We start from the raw sequence: 24281 nt of genomic DNA, 5'->3' as shown, positions 1-24281 counted from the left end.
ACCTTCAAGCAATTGTCTATACAGATTTATCTGTGTGGGCTGCACGCCAGCCCTGATGCAGAGACAGAACTCCCCTAAACATCAGTTCCCACAGCAAAGGCACACTTCTGAATGCTTGAGCATACACCTAGTAGCAAACCTTTGCCCTGACCCTGCCACTAGTTCTTTATAGAACAAGAGTGAAAAAAATTACTGGCTTGTATCAGCCTTCAGCTTTCATTATTCTTCAAGACCACACGTTTATAGAATGCCACTTTCAGAGCTTAACTGACAGTAACTATAGTCAAAAGATGTAGATCTGAAAATAATTTTTTAAAAACAAAGCACTACATATCACACCTAGAATAATTATGCATTGTTAAACAGTTCCAAGCATACGAACAGATTCAATGAACTCTACAGGTATAAGCCATGCCTGAGTTTAATCCTGCAGGAGTCTGCATCAAAAACCTCTATCTTACAAATGTGCATACAAACAAGTGCGCCTTTCGCCTGCCCTCCTCTCCAATTTAAATAAGAACAAATCTGCTTGTAAAGGTAGCTATGGCTGCTAAAAACAAAACAAAAAACCCCTTTGTGATCTAGCTCTCCCCTGAAATTGGCTTCTCAACCTCTCAGACAGCTTGGGAGATTAAATTAGATGATTTTTTGAAAGATTTCCTCACAAAATTTCCCCAAGCAAAAAAATAGGGTAACAGATAGCTTGTCTCCAAAGATATGCAAGACTTCAATTTTAGTACGGAATTAACTCAGGATAAATTAAAAAGGTTGGCCAGCACCAACACACGGATTTTTGCCAAACTGTGTTATGTTGCTTGGTGTTGATATATTCCTGCATCAGTGTCCCAACTTTTACCCACAGTACTTCAGGGTGAGTGTTTTTGTCACACCAAAGGCATTTTTAGTTCTTCAAAGTTTTAGGGGCATTTGGGACAGTCAAGTCACATACATGTAACTGAGCGACCTGCAGTGGATGCAAGGACCAGAACTAAAGATAAGCCACAGGAAAGGAGATAGCCTAGACTTTAAAAAAATGCCACACAAAAGTCAACTGAATGTGATTTTAGAATACCATGTGGAAGCAAAAATGGTAATCTACGGTGCTAATGGGAGGGACTGCTCTCAAACAAAATGGTTAAGAAAAAACCCCCCAAAAAGCTTAGCACCTGTGAGCTTTTTAAAGAGAAAGTGACAGGATATGCCACTGAACAGGCAACAGGGTTCTGGAGAACTCATATGGCATGTATGGGATGAAAAAGTGCCCTCAAAGTATTTAATATGAAATTCTACAAGGAAATTAACATAAGCACTATTTTGAAGTTAATAATACAGACAAAAACTTTAAAAAAAAAATCACCATTTTTCTTTCACTGTAGCTTGCCCTAATACAAAATGCAAGGTTCACACCTCAAATACGTTGGTCTACAGCATTCTGTAACTGGAACAACAAAAGCTGAAGCATTAACTGACTACATACTTACAGGCTGAAGTATTTTATTTCCCCCAATCCTCTGAAATATACTTCAAGTCACTGCAGTTTCTGCAGTTAGGATAGCGTTCTTTCTTTGAGATGCAGGTTTGGTTTTTTTTTCCTGTAGCAGTGTCCTAACTTGCTGGGCATAAAGCTTTTTCTGAAACCACTTTTAAATAGATTAACTTGAAATTTGAGCCTGTGCCCTCTTCAGGCTGCTTCTTCATGAACCAATGAAGCAATAAAGGTTTTCTATAAGGAACTTAACCATACACTAACATCTTACAGTTATTTAGCAATTAAAAACCAGAACTGAAATTAAAGTGATCTTAAGTACAAATGCAAGTCTTTAAGGGGGGGGGACTATGCTTAATATTAGTATTCTGCTACAATTTGACTTAGGACATTCAGAATGCTAATTATGCTACCTCGTGATCACTTAGAACAATAATCTATACTTCTACATACCACTGTGATGACTGTATTGAGATGGTTTGTTTTCCATCTGGTTTTCTTCTATTTTCTTTTTAGCAGAATTCTGTGCCTCTTCTCGTGCACGTTTCCGTCGCAATTTTTTTTCTTGTTTCATTTTTAACTTTCTCAGACTGAAAAAAGCAATTAAGAAGTGAGCCTAACATTAGCCGAGATAAGTTGCCAAAGGAGTTAGGCACATCTCAGTTATTTTTCATGTCTGACAATAGCTATAAGCTCCATTCTACTATAAAATATTATGCTTAGACGTACAAATATAATAAAGCTAGTTTTCATTTAGAAGTTAAGAGACCACAAAATTTCATAGACATTTTATGAAGATCAAGTATGTAAGTGTAAGAATATCCTTAAGATGCAGCAATTTTTACTCCTATTAATGATGTCTGAATTAGGATTAACTTAAATATTATCAGGTTTTTTTCTCAATTTATAACTCAACATTTTGAACCAAATAGTAACATTTGATCTCCTTAACTTTTAAAAATCAATTTTGTTCATCCTCTCAGCATGATTCCTCATTAATTATAAACTTACTTGACCAAAAAGTGTAAACTCAGTTATGTCAAAGGTACGCGCATGAACAACAGAAGTAGTATCATTACATACAGTTTTAATTTACACTTTCTAAACATTCACACAAAGTTGTGTTGCACACGAAGTTGCTAAAAATCTTGCTGAGTTTCTTCCCTCTAGCAAGGGGAAGGAATAGAACAATGCTTGCAATCTCAGACTGAAAACAGAGGTGGTATTCTAATCTAGATACACATGCAGTGAAAGTCAAGTGTAATTAAGACATTCAATCCATTAAGAAGAATAACAGACACCCATTCTATTAGAATTCGAATTGTTAAGTATCTCAGCACAAATGAAAGACATGTATGGAGAGCATAAGTAAAGAAACAGTCCTCAAGTTCTGCACACAGCCTCCAAATCACACTTTCCCACATGTTACTTCCCTGCCTGCAGATTTCACAATGAAATTAGGTTTTGGGTATAAAGACTTAAAGATGACTGCAGCAATTTATATTAAAAAACTATTGGTTCAAACTGCCGGGAAGTCAATGGTGTAATGGACAATTTATCCCTCAATACGTAAGTGTAGGAAATCAGATTTGGATCAACTCATATCCTGTATATCTGAAAACAGTTTCCTGTGGCCAAACTGAAAATGTTGTTTTTCAAGAACTTTATGACCACTAGAGAGCTACCAATAATTTATTTAGCAATACCAGTTAATGCCCTCCTGTGCTCGTTATAAATCTGTAGCTCCGTATCTTGTTTTACAAGTTAATTTAAATGCTTTTATAACTGGATCATAATATATTTTATCAGACTTTTTAGTTTATCAGAGGCAAAGGGCAAGAATAGCTTTCCGAGGTATTTGTGGTATTTTAGCAACTCTTAAAAAGGCATGAAAACCAATCCTGTTTTGTTCTCAAATTGATTCAACTTAAACAATAGAGAGCTTACCTTGAACATTTCTGTTTAATACTGGCTCTTGGTGGTTCCTTGGTTTTTGTGATTTTTTGTTCGAACTACCAAAATAAGTGACATCATATTAATTAAATTTGGGTTACAACGCAACATTGCTGTACTCAAAACCCAGGAATGTTTGATGCTTTGGAAAGCAGTAGAAGTAATACTACAAAAGAGGTAATACAGCCTACGTAAGCCTCATGAAGGTCTACCTAGAATTATCTTCTACTGCTCTAACTTGGTATACAGCAATACTTCTTCATCTGCAGAAAAGACAGGTTAAAAGGTAACACAAAGTCAGGAAGAACTGGAGGCTGTTTTGCTTTACCAGTGGGCAGGAAGCAAACTTTACAGTTGTTTGGGGTTTTTGTTGGGTTTTGGTTTTTTTTTTTTTTTTTTGCTTCTCACAGACCAATACTGCTCTGAGAAGAAATATCCATCTTCCTGTGACTCTGTAGAGAGTAAGAGCACTCTTCCAATACAATTATTTCCTTTAGAAAGATTAACTCTGAGTTAAACTAACAGTTCCTTTCATGTCACACAAACTAAATATAAAATGAAGCTCCAGTTCCCACCCATGACAATTCTAAACCAATACCATAAGGTAATGCCTGCTCCACCAGAAGAACAGGTAAGAACAGAAGAGGTAATTAATATTCCTAAATAATGCTCAGATTCTGTAGTTAAGATAGCATATTATTTACTCATTTGCAGTTACATCCTCATCTTCACTTTATCTCCTTTACCAGAGTAAATATTTTAAAGATTATTTTCATATTTTGTATGAACATTTACTTACTTCACATTTTACCAGCCCAGAAGAACTGAAAATAACTATTTTTGAAATAAGGCCTGTACAATCAGGAGTAAAACACAATTCGTGAAGAAAATCCTGTAGGAGAAGATGATACACACAAGAAAAGACATTTAAATTAATACAAAATCTATGTTCCTATACAGATTACAATTTCTTCATTTGAGGTTGACAAAGGTCATTAAAGCTAGCACAGCCCTAAACTCTTGCTGGATGAGGAAAGCAAGTGACAGCTGACTTGGCAAGGACTGCAAATCAAAAGGGTCTTACATCTGTGGCATATACCGGTTATACCCAAAGCTAAGCCCCTCCTCCTCCAACTCCACATTCAAGAGTCAACTTCAAGAATATTCTTTTGAGTTCATACTCTGCCTGGATCTCCCTTAATTGTACACTGGCTGCTGCTAATGTATTTTGTAAAATTCCTTTAGTCATGCTCAGTGTCGAACTGTTGCTTCAACAGCAAGACTGTAGACACAATAAAACTTCCATATTGGCGAACATAAATGATGCAAGATAAACAGGCTAAGCATACTAAGCCTTCACACGACAGGCCTTTCTACTGTAGACAACAGCAAGCTTCACCCACACTTGCATGTCAGACAATTTAGCAAGAGACTTCTCTTTCCTGTCTCTCCTCCTGCCACTGTCATGCAGGTGGAACATCAGGCTGTAGCACTGCACTTACCAGAAACCAAAGGAATGCTATAATCTTGACTAAAAAAAGTAAAATGCTTATTGTCAGACACAGCTCTTACCTTATCATTTTTATCACTGTAGTTTGTTGTTTTCAGCTTTTTCCAACAGCTGATATGAAACTCCACTCTACATTGTTGACAGCAAGTAATACGTATAAAACCCTAACATTGAGAAATAACGTGAATTTAACATCTTTAAGAAAAAAAAACCCAACCCACAGGAAAAAATGCACAACTTAACAGTAGATAGGATAAGACTGTGTGTTACACATAGCTCATTAATATGAAAGGGGGCAAAAAACATGTAAACATGAAGTTTTATTTCCCAAACCCCTTTAAACTAAAAAATTACCTTAAAGTCTGGGTCTGTAAAATATATTTGGATTTTGGAGTGGCCATGGCATTGCTGATATCGACAAATTGCATCTGGTTCTCGAGGGAACTTGCATTCCTCAATACAATTCTTTAAAATCAGCTGAGAAACACAAAGCGATATAAGACAAATTGCACAGAAAGCAGGAAAAGATTCAGTATCTACTTACAAACTTCTAGGGAACTCTGCAGTTAAACATATATCTCTTTCTGAACAGCAAATGACTAATACCAAAAGAACAACCCTTTTCAAGTGAAAGATACGGGAGATTGTCCTTTTATGGCAAAATATTCAAAAGCTCATTTGAACGGCTGTCAGCTAAGCTTCCAGCTTATAGCTTCCCTGCATACAGGTTTATCCTGGACCAATGTTTCACATGCTGAGCAATTCCGAACACATCAGAATATAGGATGTTTTCCATTGCCAAAATGATGAGCCAGATTAATCAGGCAATGTGACAAAAATGGAGTACCTGCTCATTTCTGTCATTTCCCAGCATTTCAGGAGTGCCTCACCTGGGATCTGCATTACAGGATCAAGTACATTCCCAGGGACAGCTCAGACCTGGCCCTGCACTGGAGCTAGTGAGATCTCCCAGAATTGCATCTGAGGTAAAGACATTTCAGTGGCTTTATGAAAAGTCAGTTCAAGTCCCATAGGATCGGCATTGAGCCCAGATTAATAAAACATTATTAGCAACAAACAGACCCCCAGTACAGCCTTTCAGATATTTGCATTATGCTCTCCAGAAGTCCCAGACCACTGATGTATTAACTGTGGCCAGACTACTGTGGTGTCAGCTGGGGGTCTATGAGAAATCTTTAGGTCAGTTTTGGTTTAGGAAACAAGAGGACTGCTGCTTCTACCAGAAACGAATCAGGTCAGTACAGTACAGCCAAGTTCATATACTGAATAACCTAGCATTTTCTACCATGTCAAACTGCCTCTGTGCAGAGAAGCTCATGCGTCTTGCCTCTCATGGCATGGTTTATCCAGAAACCCTTCACAAATACCAGTGACTCAATTATAGTTTAAAAACAATAACAACAGTAATAATAATTAAAAAAAAAAGCCATTCAGCATGACTGTGGAATAATTGCTGGAGGCGACTTAGAAATTAAACTTATATTCACATTTTTAGGAAAGGTACAGCATTGAAAAAGCTTCCAGGGTGGAGTGCAACTGGCATGCAAGGAATCCATTCCATTGAAAGTTCCCTAGGCCTGCAACCTTAGATGTTGGCAACACCAGGGGAACTTGGTGTACTGGCTCTAAGAGGAAATGTCCGGAGGGTGGAGCAGTGTGGAGACACCATGGCCAAGCTCTCTGATGATATGGGAACTCGAAGGTACCACGGAACTGATAAGCTGTGTATTTGTTACCCCGGGCCAACAGTCTGTCACAATTTTGACAAAATGCTGTCCTTTTGGTAAACTTTGCTCATTATAATATCATTATAATACCAAAACACACCTCCATCCCAAAAGCTACCCGCCTCTAAGGTACAACCACCCCTCACTGAGCTTGCGCTTTGAATTTTCCTAGTCTATACCTTTAAAAACAAAGCAAGAAAACTTTATACCAATCATAACAAAGGTATGTATGACTAGAGTCGCTCAAGCTCCACCTGAAAGGTAAAAAATACCATAAAATAACTTAAGAGAGAGAGAATGTTAGGGAAGATACCACTGTGTACCACTCTGACTTCTGGGATTAGTCAACAGGCTGAGCCTCTCTTCCCCCACATCGGAACGCCTTTGGGTAAGAGTCGAACACTTGGTTATACCAAGCGCCTCCCCGGGAAACTTAGCAACCTCTATATAGTCGCTTTACATCTTTTAATGCATCTGTAGCCAGGCTGTGTTACTCATACTTCTGGTATTTGCACATGCTTTGCAGACAGTGAATTTATCACCAGCAATCCAAAAGAACCTGCATATCTGTTGCTTTAATAAACTACACTGCATTAATCTAGCCGTGATAGTTCTGATTGAACGCAACCAGATGCTTTAAGTGTGGCCGTGGTAGTCCATAGAATGCGACTAGACGGAAGGTGCCTCACGTTATTTGTGCATCTGTAATCGTGACAGTTCAGTACACTGAACGCGACCGGACTTACAACGACAAATTGGGCATCTGCCAAATTACTTTAACCTCTTAATGCAACGATGAGAAAGCAATTTGTAGTGTCAGAACCACAAGTTAGATTTTTCAAGTCAAACAAGGAATTTTACCATACAACTCCCACTGCATTGACCAAGAACTACACAGTCAAACTCTCCTATTTGGTTTTAAATACAGCACCACCGCTGAAATTTTCAACTTCACATTTTTGCTAATTCAAATTTTTAACCAGTTCTCCCTAGCATTACGTTGTGTATAGTATTCACATCTACTTAAAGTTTGGTGCAACTAAGAAGTTAACACATTATGAAACACCTGGAGCAGATTAGAACCATATTATTGCATAGAAATACTCAAGCACAGAGCCTGACACAGAGCCTCCTCCCTTGTACTGTAAATGGGACGCTTCCCAGGTGTTCAAATTTGTCATTGCAAGAAGAGTTCTGCTCTACAAAGACCAAGCCTTGGGGCTGAAAACACTCTTAGACAATGAGCAGCAGCACTCACACTGGCTGCTGCAGGCTGAAACCTCCCTCTCGCCCATCTTTCTTTGGCTTTGACAATGGGGAGGGAGGGAGGAGGATGACAACTGTTTTTTTTTTAAGGCTATTTGACAGAACAGGGTTTTGTGCCTTTTTTTTTTTTTTTTTAAAACATACCTGTAAATTCTCTGTCCGTGTCTCTTCAATGACCTGAGATGTTGTGGGCCAAGTTAATACTCCAGGTACTATCTTGTGATTAACCATTGTTTGTGACTTCATGAACTGATTGAGCGCATCTGAAAATCTGAAGTTTGAAACAGGTACAACATGTTCATGTACAACAGATCATGTACGAATAATTGCTACATGGCCTGTAATACTTTCACGATTGATTTTATGATCCAAGGAAAAAAAATGGTAACTTACGTAAGAGCGTGTGGAATGAAAGAGCACCTGGTTCATTAAGTTAATTGTTTAAAGACTCTTCAGTATAAAAGACTCAAGGTGTGAGCCAGCAAGCCAGCCTGAGTAAGGGGCCCAGGTATGAGGCAGACTGAGAGGCTGATATTCAAAGGACCCACGAATGTGGGTGGGCTTGTCGATGCAGAGAGTAAGAGCATGCCTATGTTCAGTAGTGACCTTCAACCCTGCCCAGCCAGGGAGGAGGCACAGGACACTGCTACCCCTACTTGTACTCCAAGGAACCCACCACAGGGCGCAGCCGAGCCCCTCGGGCAACATGGTGGCACCTCAGGGAAAGCATGGGTAAGAAAGGACAAAACATACTGCACGGCTGTGAGGAGTTAAGGGAAAAAGAAGTGTGAGAAACAGCTCTTCAAGCACTAAGGTGAAGAGGAGGAAGGGAAGAGGTGCTCCAGGCACAGAGCAGAGATTCCCCTGCGGCCCCCGGAGAGGGCACTGCCGGAGCAGGCAGCCACCCCGCAGCAGCGGAGGGCCCCTGCCAGAGCAGGTGGATGCGCCCGCGGCACGGCGGCCGGCGGCGGGCCCCACGCTGCAGCTGCAGCAGGGGAGGGACGTGTGGGGCAAGGAGCGGCAGGGGGGCACTGCTACCGCCGGACCGCAGCCCCCCTTCCCCATCCCCCGGCGCCGCTCGGCGGAGGAGGAGGTACAGGAGTCAGGAATGCGGGAGCGAAGTCGAGCCTGGGATAAGGCAGGGGTAGGGGGGAAGGTGATTTTTGTTTCCCCACCATCCAGCTCTATTTTAACAGACAATAAATCAAATCCTTTTTGCTCAAGTTGAGTCTGTTTTGCCGGTGACTGTAACGAGCAAGCGATCTCCCTGTCTTTATCTCTTTTTCGCCTTATTTTCTCCCCGTCTCCCACTGAGAAGGGGGAGCGCCTGGAGGGTGAGGGTCTGGCAGCCAGCCAAGGCCAACCCGCCGCAGGCATTAACGGGGGATTCTGACGAAGTACCGCAATAGAGCGATACACTGAAATCGCGACACAAGCGTTAACACAGCAATTGCAAACACAGCTGAACCAAGGCAAACGGAATTCCCGTCACCAGTCTGCGTACGCTTACCGTCAGGGTGCGGGGAAGAAACGCCACCAGGAATACACGGGTTGAAGCCAGCTCAAGCCCTTTGCTCTGCAGTTTATTAGTTGGGCAGCTTCCGCACGTTATTTGGCTGAGCCGTATACACTCCCCCCTCTCCCCATGCTGGCCTGGCAAGCTCAGGAAGACATTACTCTTATCTGTTTCAGGGAACCCAGCGACCCGCCTGCGCAGCTGCCTTATCACAAACCAAGGTCACCCTCCAGTCTCCCTGGTGTTGTGATTAAGTTAAGCTTTCTTTACGATACATTTTTCCCTGAGATCATAGTTTTTTGTCCTTCTCCTGTGAGCTCTCCTCCACTGCAGGGGTGTGCCAGTCTGTCATAGCCCCATGCCCTGCAGTCCGCTCGATTCAGCGGCTCCCATTACATCCTTAGCAGTAACAAACTTAAAGTTGTAATAAATCAGTCTGACGTATGAATTTAGTGATTAACAAAGAATAATTAAAAATACCCCCAACACATGGTTTTTCAAATGAAAATATTTTTTGTATCAAATACTGAAGCTTTATATCATACCAACCTGTTTTGTCTGAGGTATACTTTTCCAATTCCATAGTACGCCAAACAACCAAATCTTTCTTCCTGGTACTGTTCAATTATTTTCTTAAACTGGTCTTCAGCCTTTATCAACGCCTTCAAAATAAATTTAAGACAAAAATATGTGACACTTTGCCAGAAGCTTTTCACTTTTCCTCTGCTGTTTTTGCTCCAGTAGAGTGGGTCAGTATGCCCTATTCTTTGATCAGTCTTACGAACAGTAAAGGAAATTAAGCAACCTTATGAACACACACAAAATCTTCCCTTTTTTTAAAAAGGAGACTTATTCTGTAAACATGGGCTCCCTCTGAAATACTAAAATTAAATGATTGAGCTCACTGAGCTACAAACACCCAGACATTTTAAAACTCAATGTAAGACATTGAGTATTTTTAAACACTGCAGAAAAAAAACCCCAACAAACCCACACACCACACACCCCCCCCCCCACCAAACAACCCACATCTCTGTTTTGGTGTTTTCCAAAACCAAAAGCCTTCTCTTTCTCTTGTTTCAGAAGCAGAATGTCTGTATTAGAAAGACTACTGCATAACCACATTACAACAAAGTGTAATAAAAACAGTTGACTATACTTCATTAATACTTAAGAATCTTATTTGAAAGTTTAAAAATAAATTTTATTTGGTAGCTTAATTTATCCAAAACCATTAAAGATCTAGTCTCAGTTATTAAACCGTAATTATTTTCTAAAATGTGACAAAAGCTTTCCTTCCCCACTTATATTATGTCTGTTAACAAGAGACAAAAACAGACGACCAATTTACCTGAGTTAGAATTTTGAATAAAAGCAATATAGTGGCTTAACATCATACCTCAGGCTGTCCTATTCCAAGCAGAGCAGTGGCATGTCCATAGATGATTACAACATAATTAATAATATGAAGATTCAGTTGCTGCAAATAGAGTCAAATTACAGTAGTAGCATGCACAAAAGCACTTTGCTGGTAACTAGAACATTACTGTCTACTGTGAATTGAAGATCTTCACTGCCTGAGATAGGAACACTGTTTTCTCATCCTTCTTATCATAGCCTCTACCCAGATGTATGTTACAATTAGCATAAAAAATGAAGGTTAATTACACCTTTACTGCTGGTCATTTGGCACCCCCATATATTTCAAAGTGATATATCCTGAAACATCTGCTTTTAGAGATGCTGTAACTACAGGCCTTACTATGTTGACTTCATGCATTGCAGTGTGTCTTTGCTGTATTTTATGTCCAGAATTGAGATTTTTTTTTTTTTTTAATTAAAAAAACCCTTTTTCTTCCTAATAAACTAGGTCACAATTCCAGATGGACTGGTGGATGATTTGCTTACACAGACTTGCTGTTGGCACTGCAACAGCCCTTACTAAAATGGGAGCCTGAAACATAGGAACACACGTGCACACACATTGTCACACAATACTTAATACTACAGTACAATAATTTAAAGAAATCTAGGATGACAAATGGGTCAATGGATGATTGACTAGATACATATACACAAAATTTCACAGGATTTGCCATCAAAGGGTTATCTGACCTGAAGAATACAAATACTTTTTACCGTACATTATTATGAATAAAGGTTAAGCTGACAATGGACAGTAGTTTCTTATCAAATAAGATATTTGATAAGAGTACCTTATATTATTCTTATAAGAATATTATTTTGGTAAATATTTTTTAGATTGCATCTAGAAATGCATGTGTATACTGAACATAACAAAAATACATCCTACGCTACTATCCTGTTCTCATTTATAAGCTCCTTGGCTTACGTTATCAGTGAAACACTTGGCATTATAGTCAACATCACAGGCAGCAATTCAGTAATGACGACTATTTTGGTGGAAGGAAAGAATGAAACACAATCTTGAAAGCATAAACTTCAACTACCCTAATAAACTAAGTTATTCCTCTCAGTTTACCTTTAATTCTGAAGGATTTAGAATGCTTAACAATTGTGAAAAGGCTTGTTCAGCACTGCGACACCGCTGGTCCATCAAGGCTGTATAACCATCATGAACAAGGGATTTAACTGCTTCTGGCAACATAGTTAAATCCACCTAAAATATTTAGGAAAACAGTAAGTGCAAAAGAAAAGAAAACTGCCTTTTCCTTTTTTTTTTTTTTTTTAAAAAAAAGCAAGCTATTTGCTAAAATACTTATCCAACAGACAACTGTTAAAATTCTGTACACTTTTACCAGAATTCCACTTTTAAAGCAGCAAATCAGGTACATTTTTATAAAACTCTGTTTTAAATTCAACTTCTAAAAACTTAAAGATTTTCATGGACCTACTGCTGCTAATCTCTTAAAAATCTAGTTTTTAAGTTTAGAGCCTTTTCTCTCCAGAAAGTTTCAAGTTTAGTTCAAGCATCATTTTAAACCTTCTTACATACTAAAAAAAAAAAACAAAACCAAAACCCCAAACCAACTCAGACTTATGCTTTTCCCCATGTGTACGCTCCATTTTGTGTACTAACATTTTTGAAAAACCTGAGAACTATTTCATTCTGCCTACACCTTCTCTCCATCGAGGTTAATAGTTAACGCTCGAAGGTTTCAGAATGCATTATGTCATTAGCCTTTCACTACAGATACTTCCTGAAGTTTGCGGGAATTTCCAGCAGTGAGACTGTAAATCAAGACAAGCAGTTGCAGAATTAGGAACTTCTATTCTCTTGATCTGTTGAAACACTAAAATAAAGCTAGCTTTGGGAAGCAGTTCATTGTGCCAGGGTAGAAGTAATTAAACTATTTAAAAAGCTCCTCCAACACCTACTCCTGCAGTCACAAGCAAGAAAACAAAGAACAAGGAGGCCCACCTGCGTATTTTAGGCCACTACCTCATTTCAGGATGAATTAATCTTCAGTATGAAGTAATCCTGCTTTACAAGCTTTTCATTAACTGGCCTGTTCTTTTTCCCCCATATGTTAAAATTCGAGCCTGGGATTCTGAAGACAAGGTCGTGGGCAGGGAGAAATTGAAAGAATGGGAAGATTTGGGAAGAACGGAACATAATACCTTTGAGTTGCCTTTTTTTTTTTTTAACTTTATTCTAATAGTGTATTTAATTGTATCCCTGTGAAGTGAATTAGGTTTTTGACATACTAAATTTAATGCATGTCCTGAATGTATTTTCCTGAGCATCTATGAATTTCAATCTTACTTTGTTTTCATCCTGTCAACTGACCAAAAAGGACAAACATGAGAAAATACCCATGGTCTAATGACAGTTATAAAAAAAAGTGGCAGAGACAGTGGAAACCACAAATAGATACAGAAAAGGCCAAAAATGCAGAAATTAGTTAATTGAAAAATGATTAAGACTTATTTTAATTTCCTAGAACTATTGATACAAGGTAATGCTGTCAGAGGATATAGTTATAGAACAGAACAAATTGTATTTATTTAATGTTAAGCTACATGACATATGAAGCTGATTAAGCCAACGAAAAATGTTACTTTTGATACTAGTAATGCATTAGCCTTACAAAAATAGGTATTTTAAAGGAACTGAGGGGTCTTAGTGCAGGCAGAACCTGCACCTTCTCCTGAATCCAGTTTTCTCTTATGAGGTAATTAATCAGAATAGAGATTTCTGGTATCTACTTCCCCAAATTAACAGAGAGGAAATGACTAATTACATATGTCCCCATGATTTCATTCAAGAGCCTTGGGATGCTTATCATTCATTACTGATAAGACCTGAGAAAAACTCTCAATTTATGAATTTTACAGTGTTTTAAACAGCCATTCAACAAAATGTTCTATGATTATTTCCAAATGTACGTATCAAGCACAGGAAAACATAAATGTGTCAGAATTTTGGGAAGGCTGATATAAATCCCTGAATGATTCCCAGTGATTTTTGTAGTTTTTCTTACAAATTAAGATACAAGGGACCTATATTACTAACTCATGTTTCTAGATAAGTTACTCTACGACTACACTGAGTTTTGTTACAGTAATTTCCAATGTGAAAGGCAAGGGAAGAAGGAGAAGCAAAAAGAAGACTAAGAGCAACAAGACAGTATAAATCAGTGTAACCACATAATCATTGTCTCCTGATAAAAGTCAGGCTGAACATGAAGTGGTAAATTTTTGAATGAATCAAGATTTTGGACAGTGTTACTAAAAGGTGACAAATAATTTATGCTTAAGGTCATATGCTAATCAATTCCCAGTTACCTGTTGTGCAGTACAGAAGAATTTATCTTGGATGGCTTTAGACTCTATCTTCAAATCAAGGTGATCTCTACAAATAACAGGACAGTGGCATCATGAGTTTGTACATGTACTTTATACGTAATCTCATTTTCAAGAAACAAACTCCTGCACTTTTATCAACTACATCACACTTGCCTACACGCTAGAGATTATTATGGCACACTTTCACAATCGTGACAAGTACTGTAACACTATCAAGGATTATGATACTATTTGTATAGTTCATATACCTCGGGCTCGGGAATCACCAGGGCTTCAGGGAAGTAGGAGTCTTCTCCATCATTTTATTTGTTTTATTTTCTCTACCTTATTCTCAGCTGAGTTGATCTTACGAACAAGTGGGACAGGTGACTAGAGAACTTCCCTGCACCAAAGCCAGCAGCATAAGAAGGTGCTTAGGCCTCTTTCCCCTTCTCTAAGTCCAAGATCCTTTATCCTAGCATAACCACCACTTAAAATCAAATACACGTAGCAGCTATGCATGGTGGGAGCAGGGAGAGCAGAGCGTAACAGAGTTGTTCTTCCCAGCTCTTCCTTTCCACTACTGCAGCAGAAACATCATGGGCAACTAGAGAATGAAGAAAGTATAATGAAGAGGCAAAGCATTGCTTGATACTCTAATCTAAATCCACAGTGCTAAGATTGCTACTCAATCCTTACTGCTACTATATTGCCTATTGCTAACATACATTCAGTTCTGGCCCACATACAAAGGCATCAAACGCTTATCATGTGAGATAAAATTCTTTATCGTGTCAGAGGATTCCCTAGATTTTTAGAAGCCAAGTAACTTGCTAATTAGAGAAATGGAGATAAGATCATAACTAACCATGCACCTCACTTGTTCAGAAATACTGTATTTTTTTTTAACAGGTCTAATAAACTTCCCTATGAGAGAAGCAATTTTGCAGATGGTTCAGTTACTTTAAAGAGGATTTGTTCCCATAGTGAATTCTAACGTTTTTTCCCCCCCCTCAAAGTGAAAGGAGGAAGAAGTCAGTGGCAACCCAGTTAAATAACATAAATGACCTCTCCTGTGACAGTTTCAATTGTGCTAGCTACAGTGGTATTCAAAAAGAGTTATGGAAAAACAAAAGCATTGTACCATAATAAATACAGATTAAAAGATGGTAGGCTTTGTGGTCACGCTTCAGTTAGGACTGGGGATAATAAGGTTCAGCTCCCACGTTTCCTAAAGGCTTGGACTCTTCTACATGAAAAATCTGCCTTTAAAAATTATCACTTAATGGAAACTTTTCTATTTCAATAAGCAGCTTATTTTGTTGTACCTCTCATCTGTTTTTAATCATCCTAAACACAACTGAAAAACACTAGCTGAAGAAGTAGACAAGCAAGAAAGTACAGTCAGAGCTTAATTTGTCTAATTTCACAGCTCAGGTTAAACCACTGAAAGCTTCCATTCTGTGTGGCCTTAAGTAGTAAGTCGTCATTTGCCTCAGTCATCTTAGAAATAAGTCAGCAGTAACAGTTCTTTACTCCTTAACTGTTTATTAGATGAGGAAATACGTTGGCAAATGGAATCACCTATAACACAGCCTGTTGGATCACGTTGGCCCCAGTATCACTGGAAATAATTATTTCTTTTGTTAAACCTTGTTTTAAAGGTTGTAACAGATGGAAGCATAAATTTTGTCCATAAAATCTATAGCGCTTTTTATGTCAACTAACTTAAGTTTGGCCCTAAACCATCAAACATACTCATTTACATTCAGCATGTTCTACTGGCAGTATTCATGCACTTAAAATTAGACATTTATGTGCTTTAAGCGAAGATTCAAGTCTACAAACAGCTAAAGGACTCTAAGTAGAAGTCCTTTTCTATTATTCAATTCTGAGACTGACTTACAATACTTTCCTCACAGTCAAATCTTTTTCTTGGTAAGCACATGAAGTTTAAAAATTATTTGGTACACAGAGTAGAACTAGGACAAAGAGGCCTTGAAAATAAGATAGAGCTGGAGTTATGTTGTGGTGCAAGTTTGAAGGTAACAATTGGAACAAGATTCCTATTATCTTTTGCTGTAAAGAAGCATGTTTTTTATTATGGCTATACTGTGTGACTTGCTTTTGGGCAACAGTTTTTAAAACAGTTATTAAAATTATGCCTTCATTTACTAAAATTCAGCTGAGCTTTGGAAAATATTTAGTTTTGAAGTAATAACTCAGGCTTTTTGTGAAAACTGGAATTTTGTCAATTTTAATCAGCTATCTTAACATGAACTATATCAGCAAGAGTATGTAAACAAAGCAATTAGCAAAGAGCAAGCAGCGAGTCAAAGTTGCATTAACTCCTTTTTAAGTGCTGCATAAACTAACGCAAAATAGTAATAAATTTAAAAATAAATAACCTTGTCTTTTCAGAGTCACCAGATTTGGGTTTTGGCCTTCCTTTGTTTTGATGACTTTGGCCTGTAATGAGAAAAAGTACTTCAAACAAAATGATCATCACCTAAAACAAAGGGAAAAAAAATGCGCTTGGAACTCATGTTTTGCTTTATAAATAACAAATCTTAAACATTTATAATACCGAAAACTAACACAACCAAGAAGTTTTTCAAAAAGCCACCTCTGAGTGTTACAGTATGAACTTGATAGTATTTTTATTAATTAGTATAGGATTGTATTAATCCTATAAAGGGGAAAAGATACTTCAACTAAACAGAAGAATGTTAAAATTCTCTAAGATATGATCTGACTACAATATTTTAACAAATATTAAAGTGGACTCCAAGCTAAAGAAATCAGTATGTTATACAAAACCACAGTTAATATTATTCACTGTTAGTTGATAACTAGAATTTTTAAAGGGAATAAAAGAACACTATGGATGTTTCAGTTTGACTACGTAAATTTTACAGAGAGAGTCTGTTACTTCAAAAATACATTGCTAAAGGAGTTAAGGTCAACCCACGTTAATCTTAGAAATGTAAACATATGAGTTGGATCGCGATAAACATCCCTGATTACAAAATAAAAATGTTTGATGATGTGGAAATACTGGATCACAAAGACAGGAAAGAACCTATCGTGTGATACTGATTCATTTCTAACTCAAACTTAACATCAAAGACTTAACATAAAACTTTTATAATACACTTTACAACTTCAGAGACCTAACACTGTCATTGATTAGTCACAGGGCTCTGCAAGCTGAGTAACAATTCATTAGTAACAAGAAAGAAGAAAACATATTTTAATACTGTATTGTAATTGGTCAAAACCAGGAAGCCATGCCATTAACTGCAAAATAATCTCTCAACCGTTTTCTGCGGAATTAAAACATAACATTAGGCATCTGAATGTGCAGATGCATACTCACGATTAAGTCAAGACGTTTTTAATTTTCAAGAATTTTAAGTTAGAACTTTACAAGGCAATGACTTAACAGCAACAGTGACAAAATCCACTTATGGAAGAGCTGCCTTCTAGTAACCAGACGATTAGACAAGCAAGGCAAAAAACAGCATTTCTGGACTGGTAAGGAACCAATAAGCAGCTGACAAATTCAGCTGCAGAACTGCTGAGCACCACGTGTTGCAGGTGTTCCTTATTACACATGGTAAGTTGAAGAGGTGCAGAGCAGCAGATTTTTTTGCTAGTTAAACCTAATGGATTTTACAAGGCATATAGGAATGCCGCCTTCTGCCTCGGCTATCTGTTCCAAGAGGGGATAGTTCCAGCTATAATCTCTCAGAAGCAGTTTAGGAGGCAACCATGGCTTCCTAATATTGGACACAATCACACAGACAACATACAGTCCAGCACGTGGATTCAAGCTATTTGAGCACTGGAACCCAAAACGTAAGACACAGCTACCTAAATCATCAAATATTGCTTGATTTATTATTACACTTGCGCTGAACTACCATAAAATCAAATTTGAAAAAAGGAATTATTAATTTTATATATAAAGTTTCAGCAACTATCTACGCTTAAAAATGTTTATTTCATGATACTCAGAGAAGTATTTTGTATGATTAGCTACAAAATACTGGAAGACAGTGATTGTGGAAAAATACAAATCTACTCATTTGAGTAATCTCACTCATGCCAGTGGGATGTCTTGTGTACTCATTTCTCAAGTTAAATCATATGCAGACACACTTCATGCTTTGTGCCACAAGTAATTTTTCATTAAAAACTACTGAGTGACATAAAATTTAAATTAATCGGAACAAAAATCAAGCATCATGAAGACCGAACATGTTGAGAATTATTTCATGAACCATTTCTTGAAATTGTCACACAAGAGTCTGAATAGGTGTCTGTTGAAACAGTTCGTGCGCATTAAAAACTCCAAAGCTACACTAATAATCATCACAAATTCCTCATAATAGAGACGTTTAAATGATGGAAAACAATAATCCTTTTGAAAGCTAGCAAACACTTCAAGTATATCATCATTTACCCATTTAGAGATAGAGATATATTACCTTTCCTTCATTATATAGGTTCCTTTCCCTTAAGGAGCCGACTATCACTCAAAACAAAGTCTTAATGAAGATAAAAGAACACAAGCTTTCTCTCTCACCATCAAAAGAAAGAATTAATCAGCACCACTTTTTCATTGAATGATCTCATTTTAAAAACCATTCATCAAAAATTACTTCAGAAAAATTTCCTACAGAAACTACTACTCCCATATATCACCCAACTTAAAAAGATACTACTTTCAGATTTTTAAAAAAATACTTTTAAATAAAAGTAACAAGCAAATCCTGCTGAATTATAGTCAAAATACTTAAGGAGATATATTAATTGAACAGCAAACATGATTCACTTACCCCACAAGCATTTTAAAATATTAGTAGAAGTAGTATTGCTTTTGCTAGACATTCCCATTAGGAGCAAACAAACATATTTAACAGAAATGTACACATGCTCAAAAAAATAGTACATGCAGACAAAAACTGAAATTAAAAAGGACAGTAACTTTAAGATAAGATACAGTGGCATAAAGTTGCTTTACATTAAGTCTCCTGTGAGTCTTAAGCCTTTCAGTGAACAAAGGCTAAGAAAAGCAAAGCTATTCTTCCCCACCCACAGTAAACTTTCATCAGCTAGTCATTCAGAGCGTAACTCCTCCTTTCAAATCAAAGCCAAATCAAATATTTTCTTCTATATCAGTACTGACATAATAAGTATGAGGGGGAGAGGAGGAGAAGGAGGAGGAAGGAAAAACAGAAAAAAAGAAACCAAAAACATAGCATCAGCATGGGGTTTTTGAAGTTACTACATTGAATGCATTTCATAGTCCTATGATCTCTTCAGCCTAGAAAAATTTTCAGTTCTCTCTCAACATTCAGCCTTTCATTATCCCTCTTCCGTCCTCAATCTCTCTAAAAATCAGCTACCCTTCTGACAGCCTGCCCCTTCACCAGTATCAGCAGCGTAGACAGACTGCAGACACCCTGCCCTTCACCAGTATCAGCGGCACAGACAGACTGCCGACACCCTGGCCCCCGACCAACACGGGCAGCAGGACGCTGCCCACGTTTCATGTAAAGGACGACTCTCTCAAGTCCCACTACCATCGGCGGAGCCAAGGGGCAGCACAACTCTTACCTGCATTCAAAAGGCATCTGCGCGATTTGGTCTTGCTGCCAGGCGACCTGGACACCAGGTGTTCCTGGCAGTCCGCTGGAGCCAGGGCATCACTTACGCTCCTGCGCTTGCTATCGCTGATTGGGCGGGTCACCGTATGGGCACGTAGTTGCTGGTCTTTTCCACTGCCTCAATAAAGCTTTGCTTTATAACATGTTGTCACACTCCATTACTATTCAGACCACACCTTCTCGCTCAGGAAAACGTCTGGATTCAGTTAGTTGTCACTTGCTTCAAACGCATTCAAAATTCCCTATGGCCTCCATGCATTTCTTATTTTGCCCCTTCATACCATCTACATATAGTTCCTCAAAACTGGTTTGTCTTCCAGAGCTTGACTTCCCCTTTCTAAAACCCTTTCCTGATTTATCCTTTCTGCAATAAGTTCCTTCAACACTTTATAGTTTCTTCTTTTCTTATTATCCTACCATGTAACACCTTTTCAACAAATTCATCTTGACTCTTCTTTTGCAACCTTTCCCACATTCTCCATCTCCCTTAATTCTTCAAGATGTTCGTATATGTCCAAAGTCAACAAGAGCAAGATCACTTTTCCTACTGCTCATTTTAAAATAGTATTTTGTAACACTGGCTTCCTAAAATCGAGTTTTGAAGTGCTCTGCACTTTGGCACCTATTCAGGTAAGTATTTAAGTATGCGAAGTCCAAAGAACAGTACGGCTGGGCAGCAAGGACTTCAGACCATTGCAGGGTCAGGACTAGAAGGACCCACTGCTTTGGAGATCACAACTTCAGAATACAGCGTGAGCATGCAGCTGGTCCAGATCCAGTAGCAGTATTCCATACAAACATTATAAATAAGAACAATTTCTGAACGTCAGTGAGATATCTTATGCATTCTTGGTTACGGCAGGTTTAGCAGGTGATAAAAAACCCAAGCAAAATTCAGAAAAAGATTTTGCTTTGAAGATCAGAACTGCTCACACTTCACTTTCACCACAGAAAAGTAACTCTGGCACTGTGGGAGTTTTGGGAGGTGGGAGTTCTCTCTATAAAAGGGTTGGTTTTCTTTTTTATTCATAAAAAAAACCATGAACAATAAATCACACCAACTTACACCTCTTAAAGCTTGTAGCTAAAGATCCACTCCGACAAATAATTTGTATCCTCCATCTTCTCTAACTGCAGGATTATTTTCTTAAGGATCTATATGGAGCTTTTAGTAATCACAAATGAATTATGAATATTGAAACTACCCACACACTTCTCTTAAATTTAGATCCTTTTAGATCCTATACCTGTCTCAGAAGGAAGGAAAGCATTTCTAGCCTGTGACTCAGCATCCTACTTTTTAGTTCCAGTTTCAGTTCTGAATTCATTCGTGAAAAGTAGATTCAAACTACAAAAGCACAAAAGAAATTACAGAAATACAGAAGAGAAGTATCTAAGTAACTCCATGCTAACAGGAAAAGACATGAAACATGATAGCTTACTGTTGTGAAAGTAACACTAGATATACTTCTGCTTATTAATAACGGCAACAGCAAAGGAAGAACCAACTCGGACTTGATAAATAGTAAAAATGAACTCACTTGGTGGAAACTCCAGAGACCAACCTTTGCTTTCTGTTCTTTGGATGTCAGTCACCTAATGACAAATACATTAGTTTGGTTTTACACAGATAACAAAAAACAAATAGATATTACTCACTAAATTTAAACAAAAAACCTAAAACACTAAAATGTAAACACAGAAATCACAACCATATTCTGTCCCCAGTCAAGAGGTAAAGAAAAATAATTTCATTAATCAAAGTGTATTTATACACTTACACTTTTTTCCCCAAAATCCATATCAATTTATATTATCTACTAGTCTGACAAATAGTAGCCTTTTTTGAAGTAATATTCATCCTAAAGGAAGACAAATTTACACAGACCTACATTATGAAGATTTTCATAGCATAAAAGCAGATTAAAGTTTTCGTAAGACAGTCAAAAATCTTCAGGCGCTTCTTGTGCGTTCTATAGCTCGCTGTCTTTTTCAACAAGTTGTTTCATTTCCTTCCCTTTGCCCTTGTACATTGGTTTCATTTTCCCCACTAACAGGTCATCTTTTTTTGCTGCTCCGCCTTCCTGTGAAACCTGAAAGGGGTTTTTTCACATGCGCACGCTAAACTGTTTTGACCTTGCTAGTAGATTCACATTACTTATCATCGCGTTTTCTACATTATGTAGCTCATTTATAACACTTTATAGGCCAAATTATAACAACCAATTTATTAATTAGCTTACAATAATGATGGTAAAGACGATCAGGAAAAGGTATAAATGTTTCTTTTAAATTAATAATTCGTGTGAAAGAGAAGAACTGTCTGTAAGCAAACTGGAGGCTGATGATTAAATTTTTAATTCCATGCTGTTAACAGCAAGACTGTCACAGCCTGCACGTGTCTAGCAAAGCAAACCACTCAGGAAAATTTATGCACAGGAATGGTTTACAGGCTCCCCACGATAGTGGACGTGAGGCAGACACCAAGACAGCAACGGTTGGGAAATTCCACTGACATCCACTAGCAAAACCCACCTAAAACAAGGGAAACACCAACAAAAGCCCCCAACGTTCCACTTTTTTTGGGGGTGTGTTTGTTTTTTAAGAAATAAAAACCTACGTACTGGTTTTTGCTGGGATAAAGTTAATTTTCCTCATAGCAGCTCGTATGGTGCTGTGTTTTGGATTTGTGCTGAAAAGAGTGTTGGTAACACAGGGGTGTTGTAGCTATTGCTGAGCAGTGCTTGCACAGCATCAAGGCTTTTTCTGTTTGACCCGGTGCCCCGCCAGCAAGTAGGCTGGGGGTGCATGAGAACTTGGGAGGGGACACAGCTGCGACAGCTGACCAAAGGGATATCCCAGACGATATGACATCATGTGCTGCCATATAAGCTGGGGGAAGAAGTAGAAAGGGGGGGACATTCTAAGTTATGCCAGCTGTCCGCCCAAGTAACCATTATGCATGATGAAGCTCTGCTTTCCTGGAAATGACTAAACATCTGCCTGGAAGTAGTGAACGAATTCCTTATTTTGCTTTGCTTGTGTGTGCCAGTTTTGCTCTGCCTGTTAAACTGTCTTTATCTCAACCTACGAGTTTTCTCACTTTTACCCTTATGCTTTTCTCCCCCATCCTGCTGAGGGGAGTGAGCAAGCAGCTGCGTGCTGCTGAGCTGCCTACCAGGGTTTAAGCCACGACAACATAGTACACCGTTGCACTTTCAACGGGTAAATAGCCTTCTACAAGGCAAAATTAGAGGCTTTTGTTGACGTATTTCTTTGGTCACCCTTCACCAACAGGTATCCTTAGTTTAAGTATTTTTCAGGAACAAAAGTTGACCATGAACAGAGAACAAAGTTTACTCTATTACGCTTCTGTGATGGATGCGCTCGACTCCTTGACCAAACTAGCGGTAGTTTGGTTCAGGTTCCAAAGGAAGTAAAAGCCAATGCCATGACCAGGCCATGAACTTCTCTAGTTCCAACCTGTTATTTGAAAACCCACATAGGGACAGGGTGACACGGTGAGCTTTGATGTACATGAGCTTGGAAACCAGAACATCGATCATGCGATTAACACACAAATAGCAGATGGTTCTTCCAAAACTAATTTGGTCAAGGAACAAAGGAAGTTGTGGGTACAAGGAGTCTTATGCTTACCTTTTCCATCACATGTAATTTGACTATGAGCCAACCACGTTATTCCATAAATATGACAGCCTCGATGAGCTTTTTTTGAGCTCTCCCTCCCAAGCAGATGGCAGCAGGACACCTCTCAAGGTTACTCCTCGAGGCCGAGAGACCCCTTACCAACTGCAGACCAATATCGCACATTGCCTTGTATCACAGGGCATTAAGAACTTGTATTGCCAGCTCTGAATCATTATTATATCGTCTCTGCAGCAGAGTAATAGATTGAACCTTGCCATCGGACTTCTTTAAGCCTCACTTTTACAACATCTTCAATAAAACCACTTTTGCTGCTGCCTTCGGCAGTGGTTCTTTAAGCAGTCTAGATCACCCCTGCAACAGCTTTGCCTTCTCTTTTACAGCCTTCCTCACCAAACAACTTAATAAAAGTAACCTAGTAGAATATTTCCACTTGTAAACTGTCTTTTAAATTGAAAGAATGAATCTAAAGAATTACAAAGGGCTACTAAAATAAACCAAGTCCATTTTGCATTTTAGCACTATACTACACTTGTTTTAAGCACACAAGCCAAACAGATATTTGAGAAGCACACGACCATAGTTTTAAATACAATCCAGTTAAGCATACTATTTAACCAACATTTTTCCCATATGAAAGCAATCTGTTTACAGAGCATGAAAACAATGGTCTATAACCACGTAAATACCT

At 38.3% G+C, this 24281-nt stretch overlaps 1 protein-coding gene across 1 annotated transcript in view; it reads right to left on the bottom strand.

Moving 5' to 3' along the window:
- TTC3 (tetratricopeptide repeat domain 3) overlaps positions 1–24281 on the bottom strand; it is a 67664-nt gene that overhangs the window by 23286 nt on the left and 20097 nt on the right. Inside the window, exons 15-26 of the mRNA XM_075710844.1 lie at positions 21466–21520; positions 16658–16718; positions 14250–14316; positions 11983–12120; positions 10879–10959; positions 10029–10141; positions 8108–8234; positions 5304–5426; positions 5012–5113; positions 4239–4331; positions 3434–3498; positions 1940–2076 (exon numbers count right to left, since the gene is read on the bottom strand). Coding sequence (XP_075566959.1) covers positions 1940–2076; positions 3434–3498; positions 4239–4331; positions 5012–5113; positions 5304–5426; positions 8108–8234; positions 10029–10141; positions 10879–10959; positions 11983–12120; positions 14250–14316; positions 16658–16718; positions 21466–21520 — 1162 coding nt within the window. The remainder of the gene's footprint in view (positions 1–1939; positions 2077–3433; positions 3499–4238; positions 4332–5011; positions 5114–5303; positions 5427–8107; positions 8235–10028; positions 10142–10878; positions 10960–11982; positions 12121–14249; positions 14317–16657; positions 16719–21465; positions 21521–24281) is intronic.

Source organism: Pelecanus crispus, chromosome 1 (genome assembly GCF_030463565.1).
Source record: "Pelecanus crispus isolate bPelCri1 chromosome 1, bPelCri1.pri, whole genome shotgun sequence".
In the NCBI taxonomy this organism is placed as follows: domain Eukaryota; kingdom Metazoa; phylum Chordata; class Aves; order Pelecaniformes; family Pelecanidae; genus Pelecanus; species Pelecanus crispus.
The sequence above is the reverse complement of the archived record's forward strand: the minus strand, read 5'-3'. Positions and strand labels throughout refer to the sequence as shown.